Source organism: Gopherus evgoodei, chromosome 2, assembly GCF_007399415.2.
Source record: "Gopherus evgoodei ecotype Sinaloan lineage chromosome 2, rGopEvg1_v1.p, whole genome shotgun sequence".
NCBI lineage: Eukaryota > Metazoa > Chordata > Testudines > Testudinidae > Gopherus > Gopherus evgoodei.
Window position 1 is genome coordinate 149,207,956 of NC_044323.1, and position 25,984 is coordinate 149,233,939.

General features: G+C 49.7%; 1 protein-coding gene across 2 annotated transcripts in view; it reads right to left on the reverse strand.

The window, feature by feature from the left end:
* Nucleotides 1-1,862: 1,862 nt before the first annotated feature.
* DBNL (drebrin like) overlaps nucleotides 1,863-25,984 on the reverse strand; it is a 34,840-nt gene continuing 10,718 nt past the window's right edge. The window contains exons 5-14 of one of the 2 annotated variants that reach the window (XM_030551881.1): nucleotides 25,098-25,244; nucleotides 23,942-24,019; nucleotides 19,677-19,828; nucleotides 17,358-17,412; nucleotides 16,778-16,852; nucleotides 15,257-15,362; nucleotides 12,622-12,771; nucleotides 7,392-7,519; nucleotides 5,068-5,173; nucleotides 1,863-3,552 (exon numbers count right to left, since the gene is read on the reverse strand). In XM_030551881.1, the coding sequence (XP_030407741.1) occupies nucleotides 3,413-3,552; nucleotides 5,068-5,173; nucleotides 7,392-7,519; nucleotides 12,622-12,771; nucleotides 15,257-15,362; nucleotides 16,778-16,852; nucleotides 17,358-17,412; nucleotides 19,677-19,828; nucleotides 23,942-24,019; nucleotides 25,098-25,244 (1,137 nt within the window). In that variant the 3' untranslated portion in view covers nucleotides 1,863-3,412. The remainder of the gene's footprint in view (nucleotides 3,553-5,067; nucleotides 5,174-7,391; nucleotides 7,520-12,621; nucleotides 12,772-15,256; nucleotides 15,363-16,777; nucleotides 16,853-17,357; nucleotides 17,413-19,676; nucleotides 19,829-23,941; nucleotides 24,020-25,097; nucleotides 25,245-25,984) is intronic. The other variant, XM_030551882.1, reaches the window with a different exon arrangement.

Consider the following 25,984-nt stretch of genomic DNA (forward strand, 5'->3'; position numbering starts at 1 on the left):
CTATCTAATTCTATAGTAAAAACAACCAACATGAACCTAGCGAAACAAGGGGGGCACGATAGAGCTCTGTCCCCTGCCAAAGCAGTAGAGAAGGAACTGAGGATGGCAGTTCACCCACAACCCTATGCCTTCAGTGCATTGCATGAAGCTGTACAGAGCGCATGCGCAGGCCCAATGGACACTGCTAACAGAAAGTCTCCAGTCAAGAACGCGAGCCACATGTGCCCCAGGTGCACCCACAGGAACACAACTCAAAGAGCTTCTTGAGTTAGCGTTAATTCTACCTGTTCCCATTAGCCATATAAATGCCCAATCTCTTACCAAATACAGCGAAATCCTTGAGCCCAATAACATCCTGTGGCAGTGAGTTCCACAGCCTAATCATGCAGCTTGAAAATGTATTTCCTCTTACTAGTTTTGAATTTCCCACCTTTCAGTTTAATTGACTGTCCCATGTTCTTGTGCTACCCCTGCCAGCCACAAGCTTGTTCACAGGTGGCTTCAGCTTCTCATATGACTTGGGTTATACCTTTAATAACTGCTCATTTATGTTCATTGGAATGTTTCCCCTTTTTTCCATTTGTTTAGTTAGATGTAGCTTATTATTGGTGCTTTCTCAGGATGATTTTTTAACAAAACAAACCTTCTTTCAGGATTACGCAATTGTGGTCTTCTGAACAACTAGCCAAGTATTTTTTTAGTTCCCAATTCTTGTTCAGCTTTGTTGTTCAAACATTTTCCTCTCGATTTTGCTCAAAAGTTGTTTTCGGCTTTGGGAACTTGGCCGTTTTGGGTGTATGCACACGCACACGCACACACACATATGTACCAACCCTGACTTGAAGCCACATAACCACAGAAATGAAAAGTTAAGTCAACAGACCTCTCTGAAACACTGACCTCCCTTTTGGTAGCCATTCCATTCCCTTTTACACTGCTCACCATCCCTGGCCCTTCATGACCTCCATCCATAGCAGCCTTTCCTCCTCCCTTCCTTGGATTAACTCCCTCCATCCCACAATCACCTCCACTTTGCCGCCTTTGCCACTTCTCCCATTGCATCACCAATCCCATTGAAACACCATCCATCTCCACCCTAGCCTGCAGAGCAGCTGTTGTCTCATCTCATTCCCCCGACCCCTGGAGCAAAGATGCCAATCTTGATGCCTTGTTCATGGGGAAACTGAGGCATGGAGCAGAGAAGTGCCTTCCCAAGTTCACCCAGCAGGCTAACTGCAGAGCCAGGAATAGGACACAGGTCTGCTGAGTCTCAGTGCAATGCAGTGCTCTATCCCCCTAGGCCACACTGCTGCTGAATGACTTCTTTCCATCAGTCTTCCCCCCAGAGGATGATGAGGGAAGACACCTTTCGCCAGAGCTATTCTATGCAGGTAAGAGAAATACTGGACAAGAGCAAGGTGCTGCAATAGGCCCATGCAGTCACCCCATTATGGTTTGTGTCAGGGATTTCCGAGAGAGCCTGAGAGTCAAGCAGCTGGCAATCTAAGCGGGTACAAATGCATGCACCCACTGGTGGAGATGCTCTACAGAGTCCAGCCTAAACAGCAGGGGCTGAGGCAGACAGCACAAACATTTCCAAGGATGGGCCAAGCCCAGGAGGCTACGTGACAAGAGCAAGGCATTTCAGATGGCCACAAGTTCTTAAGACTCAAACTCTGTTGATTAAACACCACAGGCTCTGCCTGCCCCACGCCCATACCCAAATGCAAAGCCTCCACCGTCCAGCCGGAAGTTTTGACCAGAACAGAAGGGAGGGTGCAATCAAAGCCCCAACACACTGATGAGCCCCGAAATCACCAACTCTAAAGGTCAGTGACATCCCTAGTGACCGACTACAGCCATCACCACAGAAAAGCCCTTTATTGTTTCCATCAGCTCTCCAAAAGGAAAAGATGAGAGAGAGAGAGAGAGAAAGTCCTCACAGACACAAGCCCAGGAGGCTGGTGAGGCAGGATGAGCACACGGAAAGGAATGCAACACACGGCTTTCGGCGCCCACACGGCACAGAAATGGCTTGGAGTAGTTCTCACTGCAGCTGAAGAGTCCTGGGGTGGGAGGCGTTGGGGCTGGAGCAGCCAGGACATTCTCTCTGCAGCTGCAGGGAGAGGGAGCAGCTGGCAAGGGGGCAAGTCAGGGCTGGGGAATAAGGGCTCCAGCATCTTTCGAACCATGTTTGTTTGTTAAAGCAACATAAGGGAGGAAAACTTGTAGTGGGAAAGAGGGAGGGTAGGAATAGCTGAGTTAGGATCCCCATTGTTATCAGGGCACAGTGATAGTTACTGGATTGTATATAAGGCAGGGAACACCGTGATTAAGGAGGTGGGGTTCATTACAAATCCCTAGGTTTGCTCGGCTCAATTTCCCAGAAGACTCTCCTTTGGGGAAAAGACAACTTTGCATACTTTAAGAAATCTACGCCACTCCGGGTCCTCATGGCTAATAGAAAGTGTTACTGTGCACCTATTGCTAATCCCAGGTGAGGAAAACCCTCCGGGAGAGGCTGAGAGGACTTATTGGTAAATGAAATATTGGTCATATGCATGCATGATAAATATCCTTACCCGAGTTCTATAACTGACCACTGCTCCAAAGGAATTGTGCAAGATGCTGCAACACCATGACATGCAGCTGCACAGCTCCAGTGTTCAGTTGCCACAGGGATTCATCCTTTTCATTCCCACCTCAAAGGTAGTGGAAGCTAAATGCAAACCTTACTGCAATACAATGGGCAGCTTGCGAGCTGAAGCCCCAGAGACAGCAGGTAATGCAAAAATCAGGATTCTACGAGCAACGGTAACTGGACCTCAGGCCACCCGTGCAGCCACACTGGCTAGACTGTAGGACGTATAATTTAATCGCGCATGCACAGGGAGATGGTGTTGCTAATAGAAGGCTAACTTGGGCACTGCCCGACTGCTTGGTGTCGGTCTTTGCAACATTAACCCTGCAGTGACAGATCCACGCTGGTTACTGAGCCACACGGAATGTTAAATCGGAGCCCGTCTGATTACCATTCCCTCGCGGATCTGGCTGAGGGGGCCCTTTTCCTCCACAAGAGGCACCTGTTCTGAAGTGGGGAGCTTGTTTCCTGAATGCCTGGTAGGAAGCAGTCATCCGTCCCTCCCCCTTAAAAGGTTTCAGCTGTTGAGTGAAACGTGTAGGTAAGTTATGCAAATGGCCACGGCTCTTTTCAGACCTTCACCAAGTAGTATCAGATAAGCTGGAGGGGAAGAGGGCAACAGAACACCCTGGGTTCTGCTCTGGGGCCAGGGGAGCAGGGCGATGGCACGTCACACCTTAAAAGCCACACAATTTAAACGTTGAAGAATCAGATTTCATCAAGCCACTTTTAGGGGTAACTGCTCCCCATCCTCCTTCCCCCGGAGGCTGCTTATTCTATCAATTCCACGTAGTTGGCAGGGAACATGCCGAAGTGGCCGTCTGGGCCGTAGCCACGCCACCAGCCCTCATCGATCATCTCGATGTTGGTGATGATGTTCTCAGGGTCAAAGGAGATCTCCGTGTCATCGGCTGGAACGAGACAGAGCAGGGGAAGGTCAGAAGCTAGCTGATGTCACACAAGCTATTGGGGAAAAGACAGGGACATCTGGTCACAACTGAAAGCTCTCAATCCCTAAAGCCCTTGGCTGCCTAAGGTTGCTCTTCACCTTTAATGGCATTTTTGGTGCCTGCACAAAATTCATCTGCGGGAAACACCGTTATTTGTATTATTGTAGCTCCTCGGAGCCCTAGTCCTGGAGCAGGACCCCAACATGCTAGGCACTGTACAGACGGAATAATAACAGTCCCTGCCCTGAAGAGCTGACTATCGAAAGATAAGAAGACAGGAAACCACAGATGGCGACTGATGGGGAGCACAAGGAAACAATGAGACAATGTGGCCAACAGCGGTCTTAGCAGACCAGGAGCTTTAACCATTGTCAAGTGTTCAGCAGGCATAATAGCAAAGCAGAATTTTAAGGAGGGATTTCAAGGTGGATGAGGGAGTTTTGCCTGTTTTTATGGGGAGCGTCTCCCAACCTGAGGGGCAGCATAGGAGAAGGCACACACAGGGCTTGTTTGAAAATGTAACCAGTGGGCGATGGAGGCTGGGATCATGGGCCGACCGGACGTGAGAACCAATCTTTCGATACTGAATAGGAGACGCTAGGTCAGGTGCGGATAGGTCGTGAGGGGCCTTGACAGTTTTACAAAACGCGTCAGAGGTTTTGTTTGAAATCCACTGTCAAAACGCAGACTGACTGTGGACTTGTTTTCTCTGCTCTTGCTATGTTATCTAGAATTGCTTTCCGGGGTCAATGAATCTGGAGGCCCCGTATCTGTGAAGCTGCCATGGCTGCATGGTGATTTGTATTTAAAGCAGGGATTAGGGGTAACATTTTCAAAAGCACCTGACTCACTTAGAAGCCTTTGGGTGCTTTCCTCTTTGTTATGGTGCCAGCCTGACAGTCACTTTTCAGACCAAAACCATATTTTAAGGGTAGCAGAAAATGATGGGTTAGATCATCAAAATATTATAAGTTCATTGACTTTCACTAAGCTACTAGGATTTACACAAGGTGAGAATCTGGTCCAGTGTGCTTGGAGGCAGAGAGGAAGGAGCCAGAGGAGAGAGCCCGGGCAGGTAAGAGGGGTAGGAGCCAGAGGAGAGAGCCCGGGAAGGTAAGAGGGGTAGGGAGTCCAGGAAGTGGAAGGGATGGCATCAAATACTGCATCATTTTTGGATCCAGGCTGCATGAAAGATGCTGTTGCACAACAAGGCTGCACTGCACTCACAGCTGTGTATGGCGACTGATCGCCAAAGGAAGTTACTTCGCTGCACTGCTGTTCTTTGAAGTACGCTGGGCTCGATCACCCATCTAGATCTGCATCACTGCACAGGAGTTGAGGGGGACTTTCCTGGGCTATCCCTGAATGCAGGTGAGTATGTGCATACTTAGAGGCACTGGGGTGGGAACGTGTGTGACACTGAGACTACAGGGCTGTTAATTCCCAAGATTACAGAGAAATAAAGGAGCCACATACCAGCCTGATAGTCGTACAGCGCTCGGGCACATAACCCTTTCCCCTCCAAGTCTGGCCTTTGCTGGTACTCAACAGCATACTCATATTTGGCATCTTCAAGTTGTTCCTTTGAAGGCAAACAGAAATAGACAGTGTTAAACATGAACGAGTTTGCATTTGCTGATGGAAAGCCATGGGACGCTCAGCTGTCAAGACCTCTGTCAATGTGGCACAACCTAGCTCTTTCCCACCACTCCAAACAAGGCAAACAACCCTGTGCCACGCATAGATCCTTTACCCAGCACTTTCCACGATCCTCTCTCATCCATGAGAGGAATGTTGGTAGCAGTCTGTTCGCGAACTGCAGTCCTGTTATAACGACTGTGTTACGGGGACCAAGACCAGACCACCCCATGCGAACAAACACCCCTGTAACAGTGTGAACAGAACACACACAACCATTCAAATATTGGTCTCCCCAACAGAAGAACAAGAGGGTTCTCCACAGGCAGATTTTCTTTCACCTCCCCATAGGGCAGCATTGGAACTGACTGCTCAATGACCAACCTGACAACATCAGAAAGGCACTGATGGCTATGCTTGTTGGACCACAGCCGCTTTATCCCATCCTGACAGAAATCAGCGAGGCAGCATGACCCAGGGGTTAGGGCACTAGCCTGGGATGTCAGAGATCAGACTCCCAGCATGACCCTGGACAAGTCACTTGTCACAGAATTATAGAATTGCACGGCTGGAAGAGACTCAGTCTCATTCTGGGCCTGGACAACACGGATCATAGCACCGCCCTACCTCACGGGGTGTTGTCACGATAGATAAATCCAGTAGCGATTGTGAGGTGCTGAGATACTACCCCATGGGAGGGCAGAGAAGTACCCTGGATAGATCAAACTAGGTTACACTGAACTACAAAATCCGTAAAAATCTCAACAAAATATGGACCAGATGCCAAAAATAATGCAGGAATCATAAAAATCGCCTTGATGTTTCTAAACGAGCACGAGTGCCAAACGCAAAGGAGATGACCCTTGCAGTTTAAAGGGCAGTATCAGAAGCACGGACATTCAAACTGCAAAGAGGGATTGCAACACAAGAAAAAGGAAGTCTGATCTGGGCTGATACTGCCCATGGGAAGAGCACTCCAGCTTCACACACTAAGCTTGTCGATACTAATCTATGCAACGTTTACCAACCCACCGTATGCAACTACAGGTTGACGCTTCAGACTGAAACATTCACACAATGTGGGTGGAAAAACTACCACAAATTAGGAATCATCTGCTGCTTAAACCCAAGCCCGGAAAGAATTCAACCCCAATCAACAGAAAACAAATCTTTATACATGACTGCACCCAGAAAAGCTTAGAAACAAATAACAAAACCTTTAAGAAGTGACTTTGTAACTCTACAGGCCAGCAGGTATCTGATTTGCAAATCACAGACCAGAGAATGTCACCAAGAGATTCCTGGCTGTGCTTTAAGAGGGTTAAGAAAAAAGGATTTATTCTTGACTGAACGATCAGAAGTGATGGAGAATCCACCACATCCCTAGGTGGGTTGTTGCTCCCACTATTACAACATTTGTGCCACATTTCCAGTTATTTATTTGAAGTTTTAACTCCCATTCCTGGGATCTTGCTAGACTTTACCTTTGTCTGCTAGGTTAGAGAGCTCTCTACTGACAGACCTCTTCCCCCCGTCAACGTTCCCTCCAATTTTGCCCATCCATGTGTGGAATGAATTTTGCTATGCGCACCAATATGGAGGTGATGTGTGTCGGGGACGGTGCCAAGGGGTTCGGCGTGTGGGAGGGGACTCAGGGCTGGGGTGCAGGAGGTGAGGGCTCTGGCTGGGGGAGCAGGCTCTGAGGTGGGGACAGGGATGAGGGGTTCAGGGTGTGGGAGGGGGCTCAGGGCTTGGGCAGAGAGGTGGGGTGCAGGGGAGTGAGGGCTCCAACTGGAGATGTGGGCTCTGGCCAAGGGGTCTGGGGTGCAGGCTGCCCCAGAGCAGCAGCAGGCAGAGAGGACTCCCTCCAGCTCTCTTCCCCGACCACAGTAGCTCTGGAGCTAGGAGAGAGGGGCCTCTCCCCGCTGCTTGGGGAGGGGGGGGGGGAGAACGGGAGAGGCATCTCTCCTTGCTGTGCCACAGACTTGGGGCTGGGGGAGATAGGTGCGTGACCCTTGGTGGTCGCCTGCATTGCCACACAGGCACACACCTTAAAGGGAACTTAGCCCCCTGTAGGTACTTTTAGGCCGTTATCTAGTCATCTCAATCTTCTTGGTGTTAAACAGATTAAGCTAAACAGCTGTTTCCATAACAAAACCCACCTGAGTGGGGGGCTCTTCGTAGACAGCCGACTCATCAGGGGGTTCCTCATACAGAGCATCCTCTTCCACTTGTGGCTGGGACATCGGGGGGACTGGACTGTACCTGGTGTCCTGCACAGCAGCATCACCTGGAAAGAAACCCAGAATACCTTACGGTGTCAATCCCCTCACACACCGGTCCCTCCCTCCCGTCAGAGCCACATGCCGGACAGCTTTCTGAACTAAGCTCTGACCCGTAGACAGAGGCTGAGGAGGTACCAGATCACGATCAGAAGTGGGTACGCAGAAGGGGGGACTTGGAGGAAACGATCAGTGCATCAGGGTTGACAGCCTACGGCTCCTTCCATCCCTCTGTGTGTTGAAGAGAGAGGTTGAGCTGGTTAACACTTATTTGCTACGGAAAATACCTCCCCCACAATGGAAAATGTTGCCAAAAAATCCATTTGTCAAAATTTTCCAGTTTTCATCCCACACTGTCCAAAGAAAATTTGTAAGGGGCTGCGGGGGTGATCACTTCCTAACCAGCTCCAGTAATAGGAAGACAGGGAGCAAGAAGGAAGAGAGGAGACCTGTGAACGGGTGGGTAAGATCACATTGGGCCACAGAGATGAACACAAGGAGCTTGCGTTAGAGCCCAGGAGGAGTTAGAGGAGAGGGGCGATGGAGCTGGAGCAGCAGGAGAGTAATGATTTTAGCAATGCTTTTTTTTGGTAGATTGGAGACAATGGAGAATGGACAAGCTTTATCAGATCCTCCAGCCACTCTCCCAGGGCCATGCAAGCTTGGGCCCTTACGCAGCATTTTCTACTATTATATCCAGTCTGCCTAGACAGCTGGGAGAGGGGAAATGGTCAGAGCTACTGTGGGACTTCCTCACCAGGTACAAGGGTGGTGGGTCTTGTGAGACATCTAAACCTTTAGGCCAAGTCTACCCAATGAAATGCAGGTGTGGTGTACTGGAGTTGTCAGCAATCGTGTTTGCCGAACACAGTTTGTTCTTGTCTGCCCCTACAGCTAAACTGCATGCAAACAGGGTCGTTAGGCGGACATTTCAAGGCTCTAGAGGGTGCTAGGGTAAAGGCTGTGTCGATGTAAGGAATGACAAGAAAACTCCTGGACACAAAGTTTAGATGATTACAGAGGCAGCTTAAAGTTCAAGTGCTCTGCTGTGACCTTCTCAAAATACTTCTGGTTCCATACGCAGGGCCAGTTAGATGGGGGGCTCCAGAATCTCAAGGGGTGGAAGACGATGTTGAGAGGTTAAGTTTATTAGATGAAGAACTTTGGGGGGAAGGGGAGAGCCTATTTAGAGGGGACAAGCTCCATCTTAACCAAATCAGGCACTGGAAAAGGCAAGGGGGTTTATTTAAACTAGAGGTTGATTGCGAGCTGACAGGCTGGGGAGCACTCAGATAGGAAGAGACACCTGTTAGAGGGGTCAGCAGCAACAGGGAAACTACGCAGGCAATATAAGACAGGACGGATGTTACAGCTGCTCTGGTGGAAGGACAGGATGAGGTCACAGAGACATTAACTGGGCTTCCCTCCCCAAACTAAGGCTGTGTCCGCCTTCAAAACCCTCCCGAGATGCACTTCTCCCCTGGGGCCTATGGGACATCACCAATGCACAATGGCCAAGCTAAGGCCAGACATCTTATTGCCAACCCAGCTCCCACACTCAACCCTGCAGATTGTGCACACAACCAGTCTAGGTAGCCACATGCGCTCATCACCATTCCCCTTGTTCGTCTTCTTCCCAGGCCTTCTGCTTGTCAGGGACTATCCTTTCCTATGCAGAGCCCAGGACAACACTGCCTGCCTCCCCTTACAATCCCGTACAGCAATGGGAACGACACAATCCAGGAGATGGATTGCTAGTGGGATGTCGCTGCTTCCAGGTTAGCCCTGAGCCGGACCAAGTTTAGGATTAGGTCTAAATCTCTCCTCAGCACAACAGTGACCCCTAATGGAGAATGCATGAATACATACCAGTTGCAACCTGGTTTCACCTCTAGCAAGGAGAAAGCTATGATGTAGTACGGAACCTGCTATGGTCTCATGTTCCTTGAAATACAGAAGCTGGTCACTTTAGAGTCATAGAGTTTAAGCCCAGAAGGGACCAGCAGATCATGTAGTCTGACCTCCTGTCTAGCACAGGCCACCAGCACCACCCCGCACCCACATTCTAAACCAAACCACCTGAGTTAGACCTACTTTGTGCAGCGCCTGCCCCACCTGCCGGGGCTCTGGTGGTTTGTGTCTGGGTCCGTTTACATTTGTTTCTGAAGGAAAGAAGTTGTGGAGAGGAGAACCGGTCACCAGCCCTAAGCCTAGGCTAGTGGCACTATCCAAACCATGTCTCCAATGAATCCCTGCAGGGCTGCCTGTGAGAAGGCACCAACCCTCTCAGCACTAAGGGAGAAAACAGGGTGAAGATAGCAGATGCTGGGACCAGGTACTGGAAGAGGAAGAGACGCAGCAAAGAGAACTTCACCGCAATGCGGCTGCTGAATATTTAGCAGAGACAAGCAGCGACAGGGCAGCACATTGGAGATGGAACCTCACACCGGGAAGGGGCTGCTTCACTGCTGCAGAGCGTCGGCTAGCTGGAAGAAAGGCCATTTGCAACTCAAAGAGGCATGCACGGAAACCAGAAACAAAGCAGGACTGGTCAGAGAAGGCTGGATCCATGCATAAGGTTGCCCTACATGTCCACGCTGCCCCTGGTAGGAAGCTCTCTGCAGCAAGGACACTGCCAGGCTTCCCTCCCATTCTAAACAGTTGAAACACTTGGTTCCTGAGGACACTGTTATAAAGGGGCTGTGATGTCTCAGAAAATTACGCCTCTGGTAGTTTTGCTGTAACCCAGGGATCAGACCCGTGTCTGCTTCCTTTTCACCAAAGCCCTGGTGCAGAATAACAACAGTAATCCTGAACTCTTCCAGCACTAGACTCAAAGCTCATTGGGCGGGGGGGGGGGGTCAGTATTATAATCCCCATTTTACAGATGGGGAAACTGAGCCACAGAACAGGGCAGTGACATACCCACATTCACACAGTAGACAAGTAGTAGAGATGGGAATAAAACCCAGGTCTCTCAAGTCCCAGTCCAGTGCACTATTCAACAGGTCACACAGGCCAAGCAGACAGAGACTTGTATTTTATTACAGCATTTGTAGTAGTGGACATAATAACGGCCATACTGGGTCAGACTAAAGGTCCATCTAGCCCAGTATCCTGTCTTCTGACAGTGGCCAATGCCACGTGCCCCAGAGGGAATGAACACAATAGGTAATCATCAAGTGATCCATTCCTTGTTGCCCATTCCCAGCTTCTGGCAAACAGAGGCTGGGGACATCATCCCTGCTCATCCTGGCTAATAGCCATTGTTGGACCTATCCTCCAGGAATTTATCTAGTTCTTTTTTAAATCTTGTTATAGTCCTGGCCTTCACAGCATCCTCTGGCAGGGAGTTCCACAGGTTGACTGTGCATTGTGTGGAAAAAATACTTCTTTTTGTTTGTTTTAAACCTGCTGCCTATTAATTTCATTTGATGACCCTTAGTTTGTGTGTTATGAGGAGTAAATCAGACGTCCTTATTTACTGTCTCCACACCAGTCATGATTTTATAGACATCTGTCATGCCCCCCCTTAGTCGTCCCTTTTTCAAGCTGAAAAGTCCCAGTCTTTTTAATCTTTCCTCATACGGAAGCTGTTCCATAACCATAATCATTTTTGTTCCCCTTTTCAGAACCTTTTCCATTTCCAATACGTTCTTATGAATTTTGCAAGGTGTTTATACTGATATATCAAGTTCCCCAGCCCCCCTTGAACCTCTTGGGATGGAACCTCTCTATGCTGGGTACCAGAGAATGCGTTTTTGGAACAATTTGAAAGAAAACCCAGAAGTATCCTTTTTCAGCTTTAAAAATTGAAGACGTTCTCCACAAGTAAATTAAAACTGGGTGAATTTCAGCACTTCAACCTTTAAGCACTCTGTCCTCCAGGAAGCATAACCTTGTAACAGTACACAAAGGAAATAAAAAGAATGTTGTACTCCACAGTAAAAATAATTTGGGGAGGGAAGAGGGTGTCATAATAAGCCTGGGTGTCACTTTAATTAAGGAGTTGCAACCGGAACCTCTACAACCCAGGTAGATTAAGCTGAGCAAAATTATAGCAAATGACCCCAGCGTGCAAGGTGCTGTACAAACACAGAACTCATCCATGTTGAATGTACTGTGACATTTAGGTCATATTAAATAGCCTAACTAGAAATAAAAATAATAATCTTACATATCTGCAATGCACGGAAGTTTGCGTTACAGTGAGAGATCCTTCCCTTTTGCACTCTCTCGATTTTGTATCTGAACACGCAACGTAAACATTGTGTTTCTGTTGATTTAAAACATATTGTATCCTTGTTTTCTTTTAAAAAAAAATAAAGAAAAAGGAGAGAAAAGGAGCCATCTGCGTGTTTTTACTTAATTCCTTGTTTTAACCTTCGCTGCTATAAGACCTATGGGACTGCTGGTGGATGTCTAGCGGCATTTGCAGGACTAGACCCTTCCATTGCAAGTTCTCCAGTGCAGTGACCCATCTAGTGCATTTGAAAAGCACCTAACATGCTTAAATACATAAACCGGGCCCTGCTAACTGAGCAAGTTCAGACAAGTGCTCTCAAGTATGCCTGCTTTTAGATTTTTAGGCATCTCTTCCCCACAACGAAGGCCTGCTGGCTCCTAAAGGCCATTCACATGCACAGTTTAGAGTCCAGCCATTGGAGTTACTGGTGAGCAAAAAAGACATAATGCTGAGAAGCTGGATTATTCCCCACTCTCCAACAACACCAACAGCTGAAAGGACCATCTTCAGACTTAGCAAACAAAGTCACTCCTGGTCTGAGATACAGCAGGCAAATTTCTGGCCCAAAGGAGAATTTTTCACAAAGTTATGGGCATGTGAAGACAGAATGAAACTAAGCCATGACCACCTTAAAAATATCTTGAACTACTGCAGAAGCCACAATAGCTGGCAGACCTGCTCCGAGAGCCAAAGTGAAAGCTTTCCCCTGGTGGAACTAGGGGGGCTTACACACCCCCTGGCTTGAAATGGTTTCCATCCTATACAGGATTCACAGTTTGGTTCAATGGCTCTCAGCACCCCCACTACACAAATTGTTCCAGCGCCCCTGCCTAGTGACCTGATGGGGAAGGTAAAGCAACACACCTGAGCCAGGAACCGGAGAGGCTGGAGGCGTCTCCTGAACAGAGGTATGGACAAGGGAGGGTGGATGAAAGGCCTGGGCAGCTGAGTGGACTGGAGAGGCCGGCACATGGACAGGGCTGCTCTCCTGCAGGAAGGGGCTCCGTAGCTTGCCTAGGAAGAACAGAAGCGAGAAACACACTAGGCACATGAAGCAAGCGAGCTGTTCAGAGAAGAGTACAAATGGGAAGTACCTATTCTTCACTCCACCATCTCTGCGCTTACCCCTTTCGAAGCGGCTATAGCAGTCGGAACCAACTGTTCCAGTGCGGCACTGCTCTGAAAAGTGACTTGGGAGAAACGGCATCTTCTCGCTCAGCTGATCTGCCCCCAAGATCTGGGGGGATTTACTGTCCAAGACACAGTCTTATTGCCTACTATTCCCGAGTACCCGTCCAGGGACTGCCACAAGAGCATCCTATCACTTTCTATATCCCCTGCTAGACTGTTACAGCAAAAGACAGAATGCGAGGCAGGGGGATCTTATGGACAAAAGCCTCATGATTTACTACCCAAACCTGCTTCAGCTGCTGTCCATCTTGTGCACTAAACGAGGCAGGTGTCCTTTTGGAAAAAATTGCATGTGTTCAAGTAATGAATGACTACCTTAATGAATATGCACAAGGAGGCCAAATGAAGGATGCACAGATAACCTCCATTCTGGCACTGCCTAACTTCTGCGTGCTTGACTTGGCAAAGGTAAGAATGTTCTTTTAGCTTATTTTAACGTATGACGTTTCCTAGGTTCTAAGAGAAAACTGCAAAAACAAAAGTGCCCTTGTGTGGAACCACAAAGACTCCAGCCATAGGTTATCAGCAGGCTTTGACCCTCAGTTCTGTAGGAAAGTCCTCTACCCCCTGAGCTAAAGGAATAGAAGCTAGCCACAGGCAGCAGTTACCATCTGTGTCCACCACTAGAGGGGGATGTTACACACACTGCCCGGCACAGTGCACAATTCTGCTAGACAGCAGTGGAGCGTGGAATATCAAGGGTCTTAGGTTCAAATCCGGCCTCAGGGAAGGAAATGTTACAGCAGTGGTGGAGGTTACAACCTAGTTAAGTATACAGCCATGTTATCTGAGGGAGGCAGTACGGCTAGGTGAATAAGACTCGGGTCTCATGTTAAGAGACCTCGGTTCTGTTCCCTTCTCTGCCAGATATGACCATGTGAGCCATGACAAGGGTTGCGAAGCACAAAGCAATAATGAAAGCAGTCAGTGGGAGATGAAATTTGAACTACCACTCTCGCCTGGCTTCCAACACAGCGTGCTATCAGGCTAAAGGCTATTTTGCAGGGAGGGTGCAAGCGAGTCGCTGTTTAACTGAGCGAGGCTTCGGAGCATGCCCGGTGCAGACAGAATGTTCAGTGAATTAAGTCTTGAGCCAATACTACCATGCATATGCAAATGACAATTTCCTGGGACTAATCACCAGGTTTGGCCAACTTGATTTTTAGGACAGCAAAGGCACCTCTTTTACATCAGGACTATCTTCTGTCAAATTTCAAGTACCTAGTGCAAACCCTGGAGATGCCAGAGTTGTTCAAAGAATCAGATGGAAAATGTCTAACCACAGGCAGAAGAATCTGTTTTTCCTGCCTCTTGTGCTCAAAAACAGCAGCAATATTTCTGAACGTTCAGCCCCTTGGAACACAAAGCAAGACATTTTCCACTGCTCCACTAAGCTACTGCTTGCTTATTTACCCATGGCCATACATGGAGTCTGCGGCAAAGCAGGGATTGAACCCAGTTCTTCCATCCTAGTACCCTATTTACACCACCATCCCTCCTTTTAAGTGGTCTTCACATGTGGCGCTGAAGCAGTGGCGGCTCCAGGCACCAGCGCACCAAGCGCATGCCTGTGGCGGCAAGCTGCAGGGGGCGCCCTGCCGGTCCCTGCGAGGGCGGCAGTCAGGCAGCCTTAGGTGGCTTGCCTGCGGGAGGTCCGCCGGTCCCGCGGATTCGGTGGCGCGTACGCCAAAGCTGCGGGACTGTGGACCTCCCGCAGGCAAACCGCCGAAGACAGCCTGCCTGTCATGCTTGGGGCGGCAAAAAGCTAGAGCCGCCCCTGCACTGAAGGTCCCTGGTTCAAATTGGGGTGATGAAGCTAGTGAAAATCATGGAAGTCAGACTAGCTGATCTCAAGGGTACCTTCTAGACTTAACATTCACAAACTTATTTTTGCTGAATCATTAAAAAAATCCAGGAGACAGCAGAGACAAGCACGGAAAATCTCAGCCTCTCCGGCTGGGTGAAGTTATTAGCTGCTGAAAAGGATAGGCTTATATAGGAAGTGTTTGACAAACTTATCTCTAGGCATTGCTCCACCTATAAGGCAAATCACATGGTGGTGTGATAGGAGTTTTATCAACACTGGAATGACCACTGTAACACACTGCTGCCTCTGGCACTGGGAATAGCATGCCTATCCCAAACACATGCTGAGAACACCTTCATATCAGACGTTCCCTGTGTATTTACCTGTAAGCTGTATGTTAACATGGCATTGACAGTGCCTTTCCTGAGGCGCTTTATAACCCCTGAGCAGGCTATCAGCCAGCACTGTTCTCTCTGCCGATGTTCCACTCTTGCTTTATACCTGGTTGGGAACCGAAGGCTGCTGTTTCTGAGGGCATAGACCTCTCCTTCTGTTTGAAGATGTCCCGTGGATTCACTGATCTTTGCGCTATCAGCGATGCCGCTTCCTGTGAGGAAAAAAGAGCACACACACGCATTCATGTAAGACACAAGCCATTATTCCCACGGTTGGATAAATCGATTCTGTCACCTGGCTCTGCAATAGACAATGCTGACAGATGGTTTGGTTTTCAAAGTAAGAACCCATCCCATTTCCTAGATCCCTGGGTATTGCTCACCCACCTGCCTGGAACAGCTTTAGAATGGTTCTGTTCATTCCCTTCAGGATGTACCTACAAGTCAGTGCTAAGAGGTCACTTTTACTCATCAGCTCCAAGTCCTAGAGGGGCTGAGATTTCATCAGTGTTACTGTGCTGTGTGCGTTTTCAACAGAGTAATTGACCACTGGAACAATTTACCCAGGGTCGTGGTGGAGTCTCCATCACTGTGCATTATTAAATCAGGACTGGGTGTTTTTCTAACAGATCTGCTCTAGGAATTATTATGGGGACCTTCTCTGGCCTGTGTGACACAGATCAGACTAGATGATCACAATGGTCCTCTTCTGGCCCTGGACTCGACAAGGCCTCTGGTAGAATGGATATGGTGGTATCATGGGACGTAGTCACAACCCTCTGCTGGCACCAAGGCCTACATTACCACCTTGCCCTGTGATTCCGTCTCAGCACCGGCCCTCTGCCTGCATGAAACAGGCAGATGGAGAACAAGGTACCACCACTATGACACATGGAGCCTCTCACTTGTTCTGTTGAAGTCCTCTATTAGGGAGCTCCACAGGAGCAACAGATGGGCCTCACTTATGACTGGGAACTAAACTTGGAAGCCTAAATTTCACCCTCTTTTTCCCTCCTCTTCACAGAAATACAGGGGAGTTGTGGGAAGAACAAGACCCAGCCACTAGGACAAACAACCACAGCCCTCAGGAGACCAGCAGCCATCGCTGGAGGCCTGGAGCAAGCCCCTGAATCCACAGGCTAGGCTGGGGGAGAGCAGCAAAAGCTCCCCAGCCCCCAGGAGCATCAGGGACAAGCACCCGTGACACCAAGAGAAGCATGGCCATGAGGCGTGTGGAGGCAGATAGGAGTCCACGCCCCTCAGATGACCCATAGCCCACAACAAGTCAGGGAACAGGCCAACCAGCTCTGAGGAGACCCACAGCCAGCTGTGTGGGCCTCAGAAAGTAACTCAAAGCCCCCAGGAGACAAGCACCCAGCTGAAGGACCAGGCAGGCGAGGCAATACATGCAATTGCTGCTTCTGAATAGTCCGTGCCGCGTCCCCAGCACCTCTGAGCAGAAGGGAACAAAGGAAGGGTTACCACGAGGGTCAGTTCATTCCATGTGCACTTCGAAGCAGCAGGAAAAGAAGCGCACTGTCCAGCCATGGCTGCCCATGGGCCAGGCTGGCACAGCCATGGCTGCTGGTGCTGGCAGCAGATCATGGGAGCTCCTCCTTGCACGTACCTGAGCTTTCTCCACAGACTCACTCCTCCGGAGGCCCCTCCGCTGGGCGGCCTGATGCTCCTCTTCCTGCTCCTTCTGCGGCACAAGACAACCCTTTGCTTTCGCAGTCACACAGACAAGGATCTCTCACCCAGCCCCCATGCCAAACCCCGCCCTGAAACATGGCTTCCCCTGGCACCAGGGGGACAGGAATGAGAAGCAGCATCGGCAGGATGGTCATTACAGAGCCTGACAACCAAATTCTGGACACATCCAGTTTGCCAGGTTTTGGAACCTGCCTATGAGAGTGGCCGACAGCTGATGCTCTCACAAAGCCGCTCTCTGCCCAATGCACCTGGCCAGACAGACAATTCTGCAGGTATTGGACAAGTCATTCCTGACCCCTACACACATTCCACAAGGAAAGCCCTGACACTGCTTCAACCTGTCTAGGTATAACATTGCTCATGGGCATCTGTCTGTCTGGAGCTCCCCAAGACGCAGTCCACGCTGCACAATTCTAGGAGACTCTGCCCCCTCCCCAGATTTCTGCAAGAGTCACGAGTAAGAGGTCGAAGGGACAGCAATTGTCAGAACTCACCCACTGCTGCTTCTCCTTGTCTCTGCTCTGGGCATCCTGCTGCTGCTGGAATTTCCTGCCGTTATAAATAACAAACTGGAGTTAAATAATAACCAGGCCGAGTTGCTCGCTCTGCCCCTGGTGCCAAGCAGCCCAGCTGGGCGGAGCTCCCCAGCTCTCTGCTGCTGCAAACTGCATAGGGCCCTGGCACAGGCCAACCTTATAGCAGGGTGCTGCCCTCACCCCTTCCCCTAAAATTGGTACTTTAGGGGCTCCCATCTGTCATATGAACAATCTCCATCCTTGCCATAGCGTTCACAAGGAAGGACCCCCATCTACCCATTCCCAGACTTCCTCATGGCAGCAGCAAGCACCTGGCAGCCGAGCCCGTGGGGCACAGAGGCTGCAGCGCAGGGGCCCCTAGGGCCAGCTCTAGGAGTGGGAGGGAGGGTTCTGGCTTAATACAGGGGTGGGGGTGGAGATCATGATAGGTGTGTCAGCTCCACTCCACTATCGGAGTCACGTAGGTGGGGACTGTGGGGCAGTAGCAAGGAGATGTGGCCACTCTAGCTTCTCTGATCACTTTTCTTGCATCACCATGGGACCCCTTTCCCCCCCAACACACCCTTCAGAGGTGGGGGAAAGAACTCCCTGCCCAGAGGGGCTTGGCAGACACATACTGGGGGGCTGTTCACCCCCCTGCCTCCTCCCACCCAGCTCTGTGAAAGGAATGTTGGAGCCAGGATATCCCTGCCCCCACTGGAAGGAAGAAGGCAGGTTAGAGCCCATGTGGACAGTGTCTAGCGGCGGTGAAATCAGCCACCGCTCTCCCCACCCCGTGTCCTTAGTGGCAGAGATGTTTTGGAGGGGAGGAAAGGGGTTGCTATTTCCAACCTCTGCTCAGGAGGCCAAGGGGTGGGCATTGCTGCCTGTTCCCCCGGCAGGGGGCGGTGCTGGTACCCACCCTAACCCATGTGCCTATCAGTGCATGGCTTTGGGGATGGGCTTGATCCCTGCCAGTCTATCATGCTCCTTGCTGGCTCTAGGGTGCCTCTGGTGTGGCTACTCATACAGCTGTTGGGGGCACAGGACCAACGAGACTCCCGGTCAGACACCAAGCAGGGGGCAAGGCTCGCTCTCATTAGGAGCTACAAAACACCCCCAAACATACTACAGCCTCACACCAAAAGTGTTAACATAGTCAAGGTTGCCAGACTGCAGGATCCACCAACACAGACCCCAAAGAGTGTGGAAATAAGCAGTTACTTTGCTCCACAGCCCCTAAGCCCCATCTCAACCCTCCGCTACCTTGTCTGCCCTGCACTGCAACCAACAGGCACCCTTCAGCTCTGGCCACATTTGCTGCTTATATCGTGTGGCTTTGAGAAACTGCAATGTCCTAGAGCTCTAGGTGAGTGTATTTGCAGGGGAGGGGAACATCCCTGAATGTGGGACCATGTCAGACTGCAAATGGATGCAAGAGGTGCTACTGTAGCATTTGGGAAACCGTCCGTGAACGGGTGAGCTGTGTTTTCAGCCATGGTTTCAACACCTAGCATTTGTTTTCAGGCAGCAGCTACAGAATTGTGATCTGCACGTGTGCTGGAGTAGCAGACGTATTGCCAGCGACCAACACAGAAAGTGCCTGGGCACAGACACCACTGTGGTTGTGCTGCGCAATACCATGGATGGCCGTAGGATTACATATAAATATGAGAGAGAGTCACCTCTAAGGCTGGGCTTATAGCTGCACCAATCGGAGCCCTGGTCTGATGGACCGAGCAAGGTCTGTTCACTGGGGCTCCTCTCCCAAGTCTGAGAGGGCTGTTTGAGGGAGGAGGCAGTTCCAGGGTGAAGAAGGCAAAGGGATGGGGCAGGACGACTTCAGCTGAAGTTGCTCAACAAGCTGAGCTTGTAGCTTGGCTGTGGAGAAGGCACCTGGAAATGCACTGGAGGAACTTTAACTGAGAGCTCACGTTGTTATGTGCAGACAGAGCGGGTCTGCCAGTCCCTGAAACCCACTGGGCCACACATTTCCTCTCTCTGCTGACAGGAATGGGGAGACTGGTGCAATGAAGGAGACGTTTAGGAGAGATGCCAGAGATCTGGCTGGAAGGGCACTGGGACAGTCTTCTGAGGTGAGGGTGGAGCATTCCCTACATAGGTCCTTGCTCCTGAGTCCTATGCTCTGCAGCGTGGGATTGCTAGCCTGATGGCATGTGGTGCTGGGGGAAGGGGGAGAATAAAGCAGCCCCTGGGTCAGAGAGAAGGAGACCAGACAGAACCCTGGAATAAGGCAAGGAAGCTATTAGAGCTTCTCAGTGCAAATAAGAGACTCACTTCTGAGCATCAATCTCACTGGATCTCTCTTTAAACCTTCGCTCACGCCCGGCTGCTTCCTGCAGCTCCCGCTCCTTGTGCTCTTTATCCAGTCGCTGCCGCTCCTCGTCCGCCCTCCTCTTCTCCTCCAGCCGGCGGTTCTCCTCATCTTTCTAAAGGACAGGACCGTGCCAAGTCTGGTTAAAGCTGCAAACACCGGAGAAAAATCCCCAAAACTCTCTCCTCACCATGTCTTCATACTTTAATCACCAACCATCACGAGAGATTTACAGCTGGTTATTGTGTTGTCCACTACAGCCGGGAGCCCCGTCAGCTGGAGTGTGTGCAGCCCTGGTCCTTCTAACATCACCTCACACACTCCTGGGAGGGCTCCAAGGACTCCACATGGAAGGCAGACCCGGAAACACAGAATCCTCCCTCAAAAACCTTGCTTGCTCATGTAAGCACAAGTCACAGAAGCCCTGACAGCGATCAGGGCCATGCCCTGAGACCGAGCCCTCCCCTTCCAGATGGGAACAGAGAACAGAAACTGGGACCTGTAGCCCAGAGGGCTAGCTTAGCCTTTATCGTAGTCAGCTGTAACACAAGGAACCTACAGGCCTGTGCCTTGTATGACATTAGCGTAAGCAAGTTAGCATAAGTCTAGTCAAGTAAAGTAGGCCCGTTACCCTTGTCATAGATAACTGGCCTGACAAATACCCTTAGCTTTTGAGCAACTAGGAATAGCTGGCTAAATAGCAGGAGTTGGAACCTAACGGTAACCAGTAACCACAGGAACACGGAAGTGATAATCACAAAACTGCTTGAGAACAAAGGGACAGGTATGATGAGTATTAATTTGTTAACCTATCAGCAAGGCTGCAAATCATTCATGGAGGTCACGGAAATCATGGCTTCCATGACTTTCCGTGACCTCCATGAATTTTGGTGCTGCCCTGGAACAGCGATCTGGGACCAGCGGTGGTGGCCACATGGCCCTGGATCGTCCCCCGCCCCTCCCCCCAGCAGCAGCAGGGCCCCAGCGCTGCCCCTCTCCCCAGCAGCAGTCTTCAGGAGCGCCCCCCTCCCAGCAGGTGAGATTTAGTCATAGGTATTTTTAGTAAAAGTCATGGATAGTTCATGGGGCCATGATTCTTTGTTCATTGCTTGAGATCTGTCCATGACTTTTACTAAAAATACCCGTGACTAAAACGACGTAGCCTTACCTATAGGATAAGTGCACCCCAATTTGATGAGGGTGAGAAAGTTAGATTTGGGCATGGCAGGCTGAGTTTTAGCATGAATATTCATGATGGTGCTCAGGCTCTATAATAGGGCAAACTAATGTGTAGGGAGAGTGCTTTTCCATTGTTAGCTTTCCATTTGCCCCTTTGGATCTATTGTTATCTACCATCAGTCTGGAGCATTGAGGAACCTGGACCATCAGACTCATTTGACATGCCAGAGGCAGGGCTGGTTCTTTGTCTCTTACCAGCAGGTCCTCGCGGAAGGGTGCAATATGTAAATATAAGAGTTTATGCAATGAATGATACCACAGATATCCCCAGTACTGGATTATTCCTATCTATTATTGTGGCTCGGAGCTTTTCTGGTTTTATTCCTTATTTTAATAAAAATTGTCACGGCTTTGCTTTGCCCTCAGTGTGAATGTCCCTGCCATATATCCCGAGGGTCCCTACACGATATTGAACTCATTGATTTTAGTTCTGTGTAGCCTGATTCTGGGACAAGAACCTTGTTACCTTCAGATCAACTGGCCATCAACACAAGTACTACTGACTATTAAAAAGGATTGGGAAACAGACTCTTGCTTCCAGGGTGTCCACACTAGAGAGCATTCCCCCAAACCAACCTTCCTTTGCTAACACTGGCTCAACCCCACCACAGGTATCACTGGAAGCTCTCTGGGGCAGATGGGTTGTCAACACCCATAGGAGCCATTAGCATTGTTCAGAACAGTTTGACGCAGATGGTGTTAACAATATCTGCAGGTGCTGACAACCCACGGAGCTCCCAGCACTGAATGTGGGTGAAGTTAATAAACGTGGGAGGTTTGCAAGAGTGTCCATGTCACAGTCATCCCCGAACAAAGATTATCACCACCTCCCTTCATGAGGCTAACCTTTAACCTCATCAACCCTGTTAACTAAATCACTCAGGTACTTATCCGACCACCATCACCACATTATCTGCACACCTGATAATCTCCAATACATTTAAACCTCTCTCTCTCACACACACACACACACATTCTCATACTCTCTCTCTCTCTCTCCCTCCCCCCTCCCGTGGAGGTAAGGCAGGGCTATAGTCCCTATCCTACAGAGGAGCCACAGAGCGGCTAAGTAATTTCCTTTGGGACACTAAAAGGAAGTCTGTGGCAGAGCAGGGAACGGAAGCGCGGTCTTCCAAGACAGACCTAGTGCGATTGCCTACCCATTGGACCATCCTTTCTTTGTCTGGCCAGGACCGAAGAAACCATCACTTGTCCCCATTGTTTAATCTCCTGCTCCTAGGCAGGCTCATGGTTGGTTTATACTTGGTCTGCATGCAGATTTAACTAGCCTGATTTCTAAACCTGCCCTGAGCAGCTAATACACAAGAGACTTGCAACACCACCCTACGTGGCAGTACCCTGGATGCCTCCAGGCTGGAACTCGGAGACAGCACTGGCTGCTCTGGTAGATGGCCTAACCTATCCACAGCCAGCCTCACATCCTGCTGCCCCTTTCCACAGCATCTCATAGCATCCATCACCAAATGCGCCTGTCATGTATCCAAGAGGCTGCAGGAGGGAACAGAAATTACCTGAAGTGGTTCCAGTCCTTCCTCTCAGACTGAACCAAGAGGGTCCTTATAGGGAACTCATCCTCCAACACCCTCATCAGTGGAGCCCCACAAGGCTTTGCCCTCTCCCCCACCTACAGGAAGCCACTGGGGGGCTGATGAGATTACATAGGCCTGAGTGCCAGCAGGAGAAGTACAACCCCCTGCTCCAGACATAGTCTGTGTCAAACAGAGCAGCACCACTGCCTTGCTCTCTCAGTGCCTAGTCAAAATCAAAAGAGCAGCTGGTCAAGATGAGCCCAGGCCAGACCGGGCATAGGGGAGCACTTTGGAGAACTTGCTTCCTTTGTAACATCACCCGCTGTCAAGGGCACCTGCCCTCAGATTGTTAGCTTGGTCTGCGACCTAGGGCTCCTTTCAGACTCCTCTGTGCTACCGCATGCCCTAACAGGCAGTGGGACAAAACATGCCCACTTCCAGCTGGGACTGGCGGGGAGACTGTCCCATCAACACAGCCCTGGCCACGGAAATGTTCTCATCCAGGACCTGCAGGCTTCATTGTCACAGCTTGGGATTTAGATCCAGGGATGAGTCAAACACCCATTAAGGACCGCAGCAGCCTGACTGCTTAACCAAATCTGCCGCAGCATTCCACTCAGCATACCGGTTCCGTAGTCACAGCCCTCTTGCAATCCGACCTATTTCCCCAAGAGACACCTTCTCCTCCACAGCCATGACTTCCCATAACAGCTACACCCCACTTCATCCATTAATCTGCCGAGCATCAGTGGGAGTCTCAAGAGAGCAGGAGCCAAGACTCTCGCCGGAGCTAGACCAGACTATGGAACTCACTGCTACAAGAGAGAAGAGACCACAAACCTCAGTATATTCAGAACTCAGTATATTCAGAACCCTTCCTTGATTCGGTTTCCCCTCAGTAAGTTCATTACATACACCCACACACACACACCCCTCAAGCCAATGATTCAAAAAGGCTGGGAAAGAAGAACAGAGCTTACTGTTATTTTGGAAACTTTCAGGTGTTCTGAGATGAGGACCAAATAAGAATCTACATAGGCACTGTGGGTCAGTGACAAAGAGATGAGCTGCCCAGATATGAAAACTCACATGTCTCCAGTTAATTTTCAACTGAAGCACAATTTCCTTCCAGCCCTCACTCCTGTATTTTGGGTTCATGAAGAAATATCAGGACTTCTGCTCACAAACCCGGCAGGACATGCAGGAATCAGGACTGTCCCCAATACTTTTTCCAGACACTTCTTTAGCAGCTGGAAACAGCCACCCACACTAAAACAGAACAAACCCTTCCCATGACATGAATCCATTATCCAGTAGTCAGCAAAACCCAGCCTTAGGAAGGGGAGGAAGAGGCAGTTAGTGACAAAAAAGTTCAGGTTAAATCCAAACACCTTACTCAAATCAAGCCTCCCTCACCAATGCAATATTCGGGGACTCACCTCTGCTTTGGCCCAGAAGTTATCTTTACCGACCCTCTTGATTTCAGATATGGCGTTTGTCTTCTGGTAGACAGAACTCTGGAGGTGGACAAGAGAAGCACACAGCTGAGGCAGTCTGTACACAATCAGGATCTAGTTGTCAGAAAATTGCAGCAGGCTGGAAATACAGCCCTGCATCTTTCAGGTTCCCCTCCCAGAATAGTGCACCTAGAACTGTTCAATGGGACCATTAAGTGCCTGCTTCTGTACAATCGGCGATGTGGTCTCCACATTCCCCCAACCTTGGAGAGGGCCCTGGAAAGGGAAAGTCCAATGGAATGTTGAAAGCCAGTTTATAACTTCACATGAGCCAAACCCTGAAGTCTGGCCCAGTGAGAGACAGGAAGTTGTAATTTGAGAGTTGCATTTTAGAGACAGACAAAACTGGCAGGATAAGGGAGGGAAATTACCCAAAAGGAAAAAGACAGTGGTAAATATATAGATATTTGAAGAATAGGTCTTCCCCCAGCACCTGGGAAGCTAAGAAGCTAAGAGCTCATCACAAGATCAGCAAAGGATCTTCAATAACAAGAGAAAGGAAGACAGACACAAATAGCAATGAAACAGCACCAAGACACAGATGATTAAGATGACCAAGAAAATACCATTCAGTGACCAAGCTGAGACGGTCAGCAACCTGACCCTGACGTACTGAGTGTGGATCTTTTCTAGTGTTCAGATGAACTGATGCCTGTGCAGTGTTTGAAAAGTGAAAGCACAAAAATCGATGTTTGAAATTGAAAAGAATTTGCTCTTACGCTAATTTTTGTGGGCTGACACATGTGAACTCTAACATCTTGGGAGGGGTGCTTTAGAAATTCCAGTGTTGTTGCTTTGGAGTCACTATAGACAATACACTGAGGCTGGTCTCTCATTTCATCCTGGCACTAGCCATCAGCTCCAGAGAAAGAAGTTCTGAGATATAGAGGGTGAGGCCATGAAGAATACCACAGCTAGCTTCAGGACAAGTGCATCTTCACACCAGGATCAGCCGGCACACCAGGATCAGAGTTGAGCAGCCCTACTTGCCACACCGCTGAGACACTGGTAGCTAGATCCCTGCTGTCCCTGCAGCCCAGAGGTGCAAAGGTTACTTAGAAAGGTCCCAGGAACTCACCACTGGCGTCTGAGGGCCTGAATCCTGGAACCTGCTACTTTCTTTATGGAAGTTGTAGTTTGCGCCAGAAGCCTTGGCAACTTTCTCCATGATTGAGTCAGGTTCCACATCCTCCTCCGCCCGAGCATTTATCGTCACATGGGCGCCCTGGGCAGAGAAAAAGAGCAGCACAGTTATGAGAAACTTGATTCCGAGGGCTAAAGGATTACATCCTTCTGCCCAAGGACACACACTGTCATCCAAGAGCAGAATGGCCTGATTTCACCACTGCATGTGCGGGGCAAACACTTCCTATGGGAACAGAGGCCTCCAATCCCTCTGGCTGCCTTTTGTACGATCCCCACAGAGGGGAAGAAAGGGAGAGGCAAAGGGAGTCATTAGGATCTGGTCCCACACTTCATGGAGTGTGAAGTGGCATGGTCAGGCTGCTGCTGTCACTCATTCTCCTCGAGCTCCTGAAGAGGATGTTGACCTGAACTTTCACTTTAGAGACCTGAGCCACAAGTTTCTTGACTCAATACTGAATCTAAAACAGCAAGGATAAAGGAACCCCAAGGTCAAGGGACTGAAAGAGAGAGGGCAGAAGGAGACATGACACATTACTGCACTGAAAGTAGGGTTTAAAGAAGCCATTTGCCCACAAGTTGCAGCTCAAAGGGCTGCCAGATATGAGGGAGAACTGTTAATCTAACAGGTAAATACCCACAACGTAAGAGAGAAAGGGTGTTTGTAGCTCTCCACTCCCGTGTGGTCTCTTTTTCCATCAGGAACTATTTTTCATCGGGAAAACCCCCTAAAACATATTGATTCTCAAAGAAACTTAGAAGAACATGTCTACCAGCAACAAGCCCCCACAGGATGCTCAACAGGTTCATTCACAGGTGGTT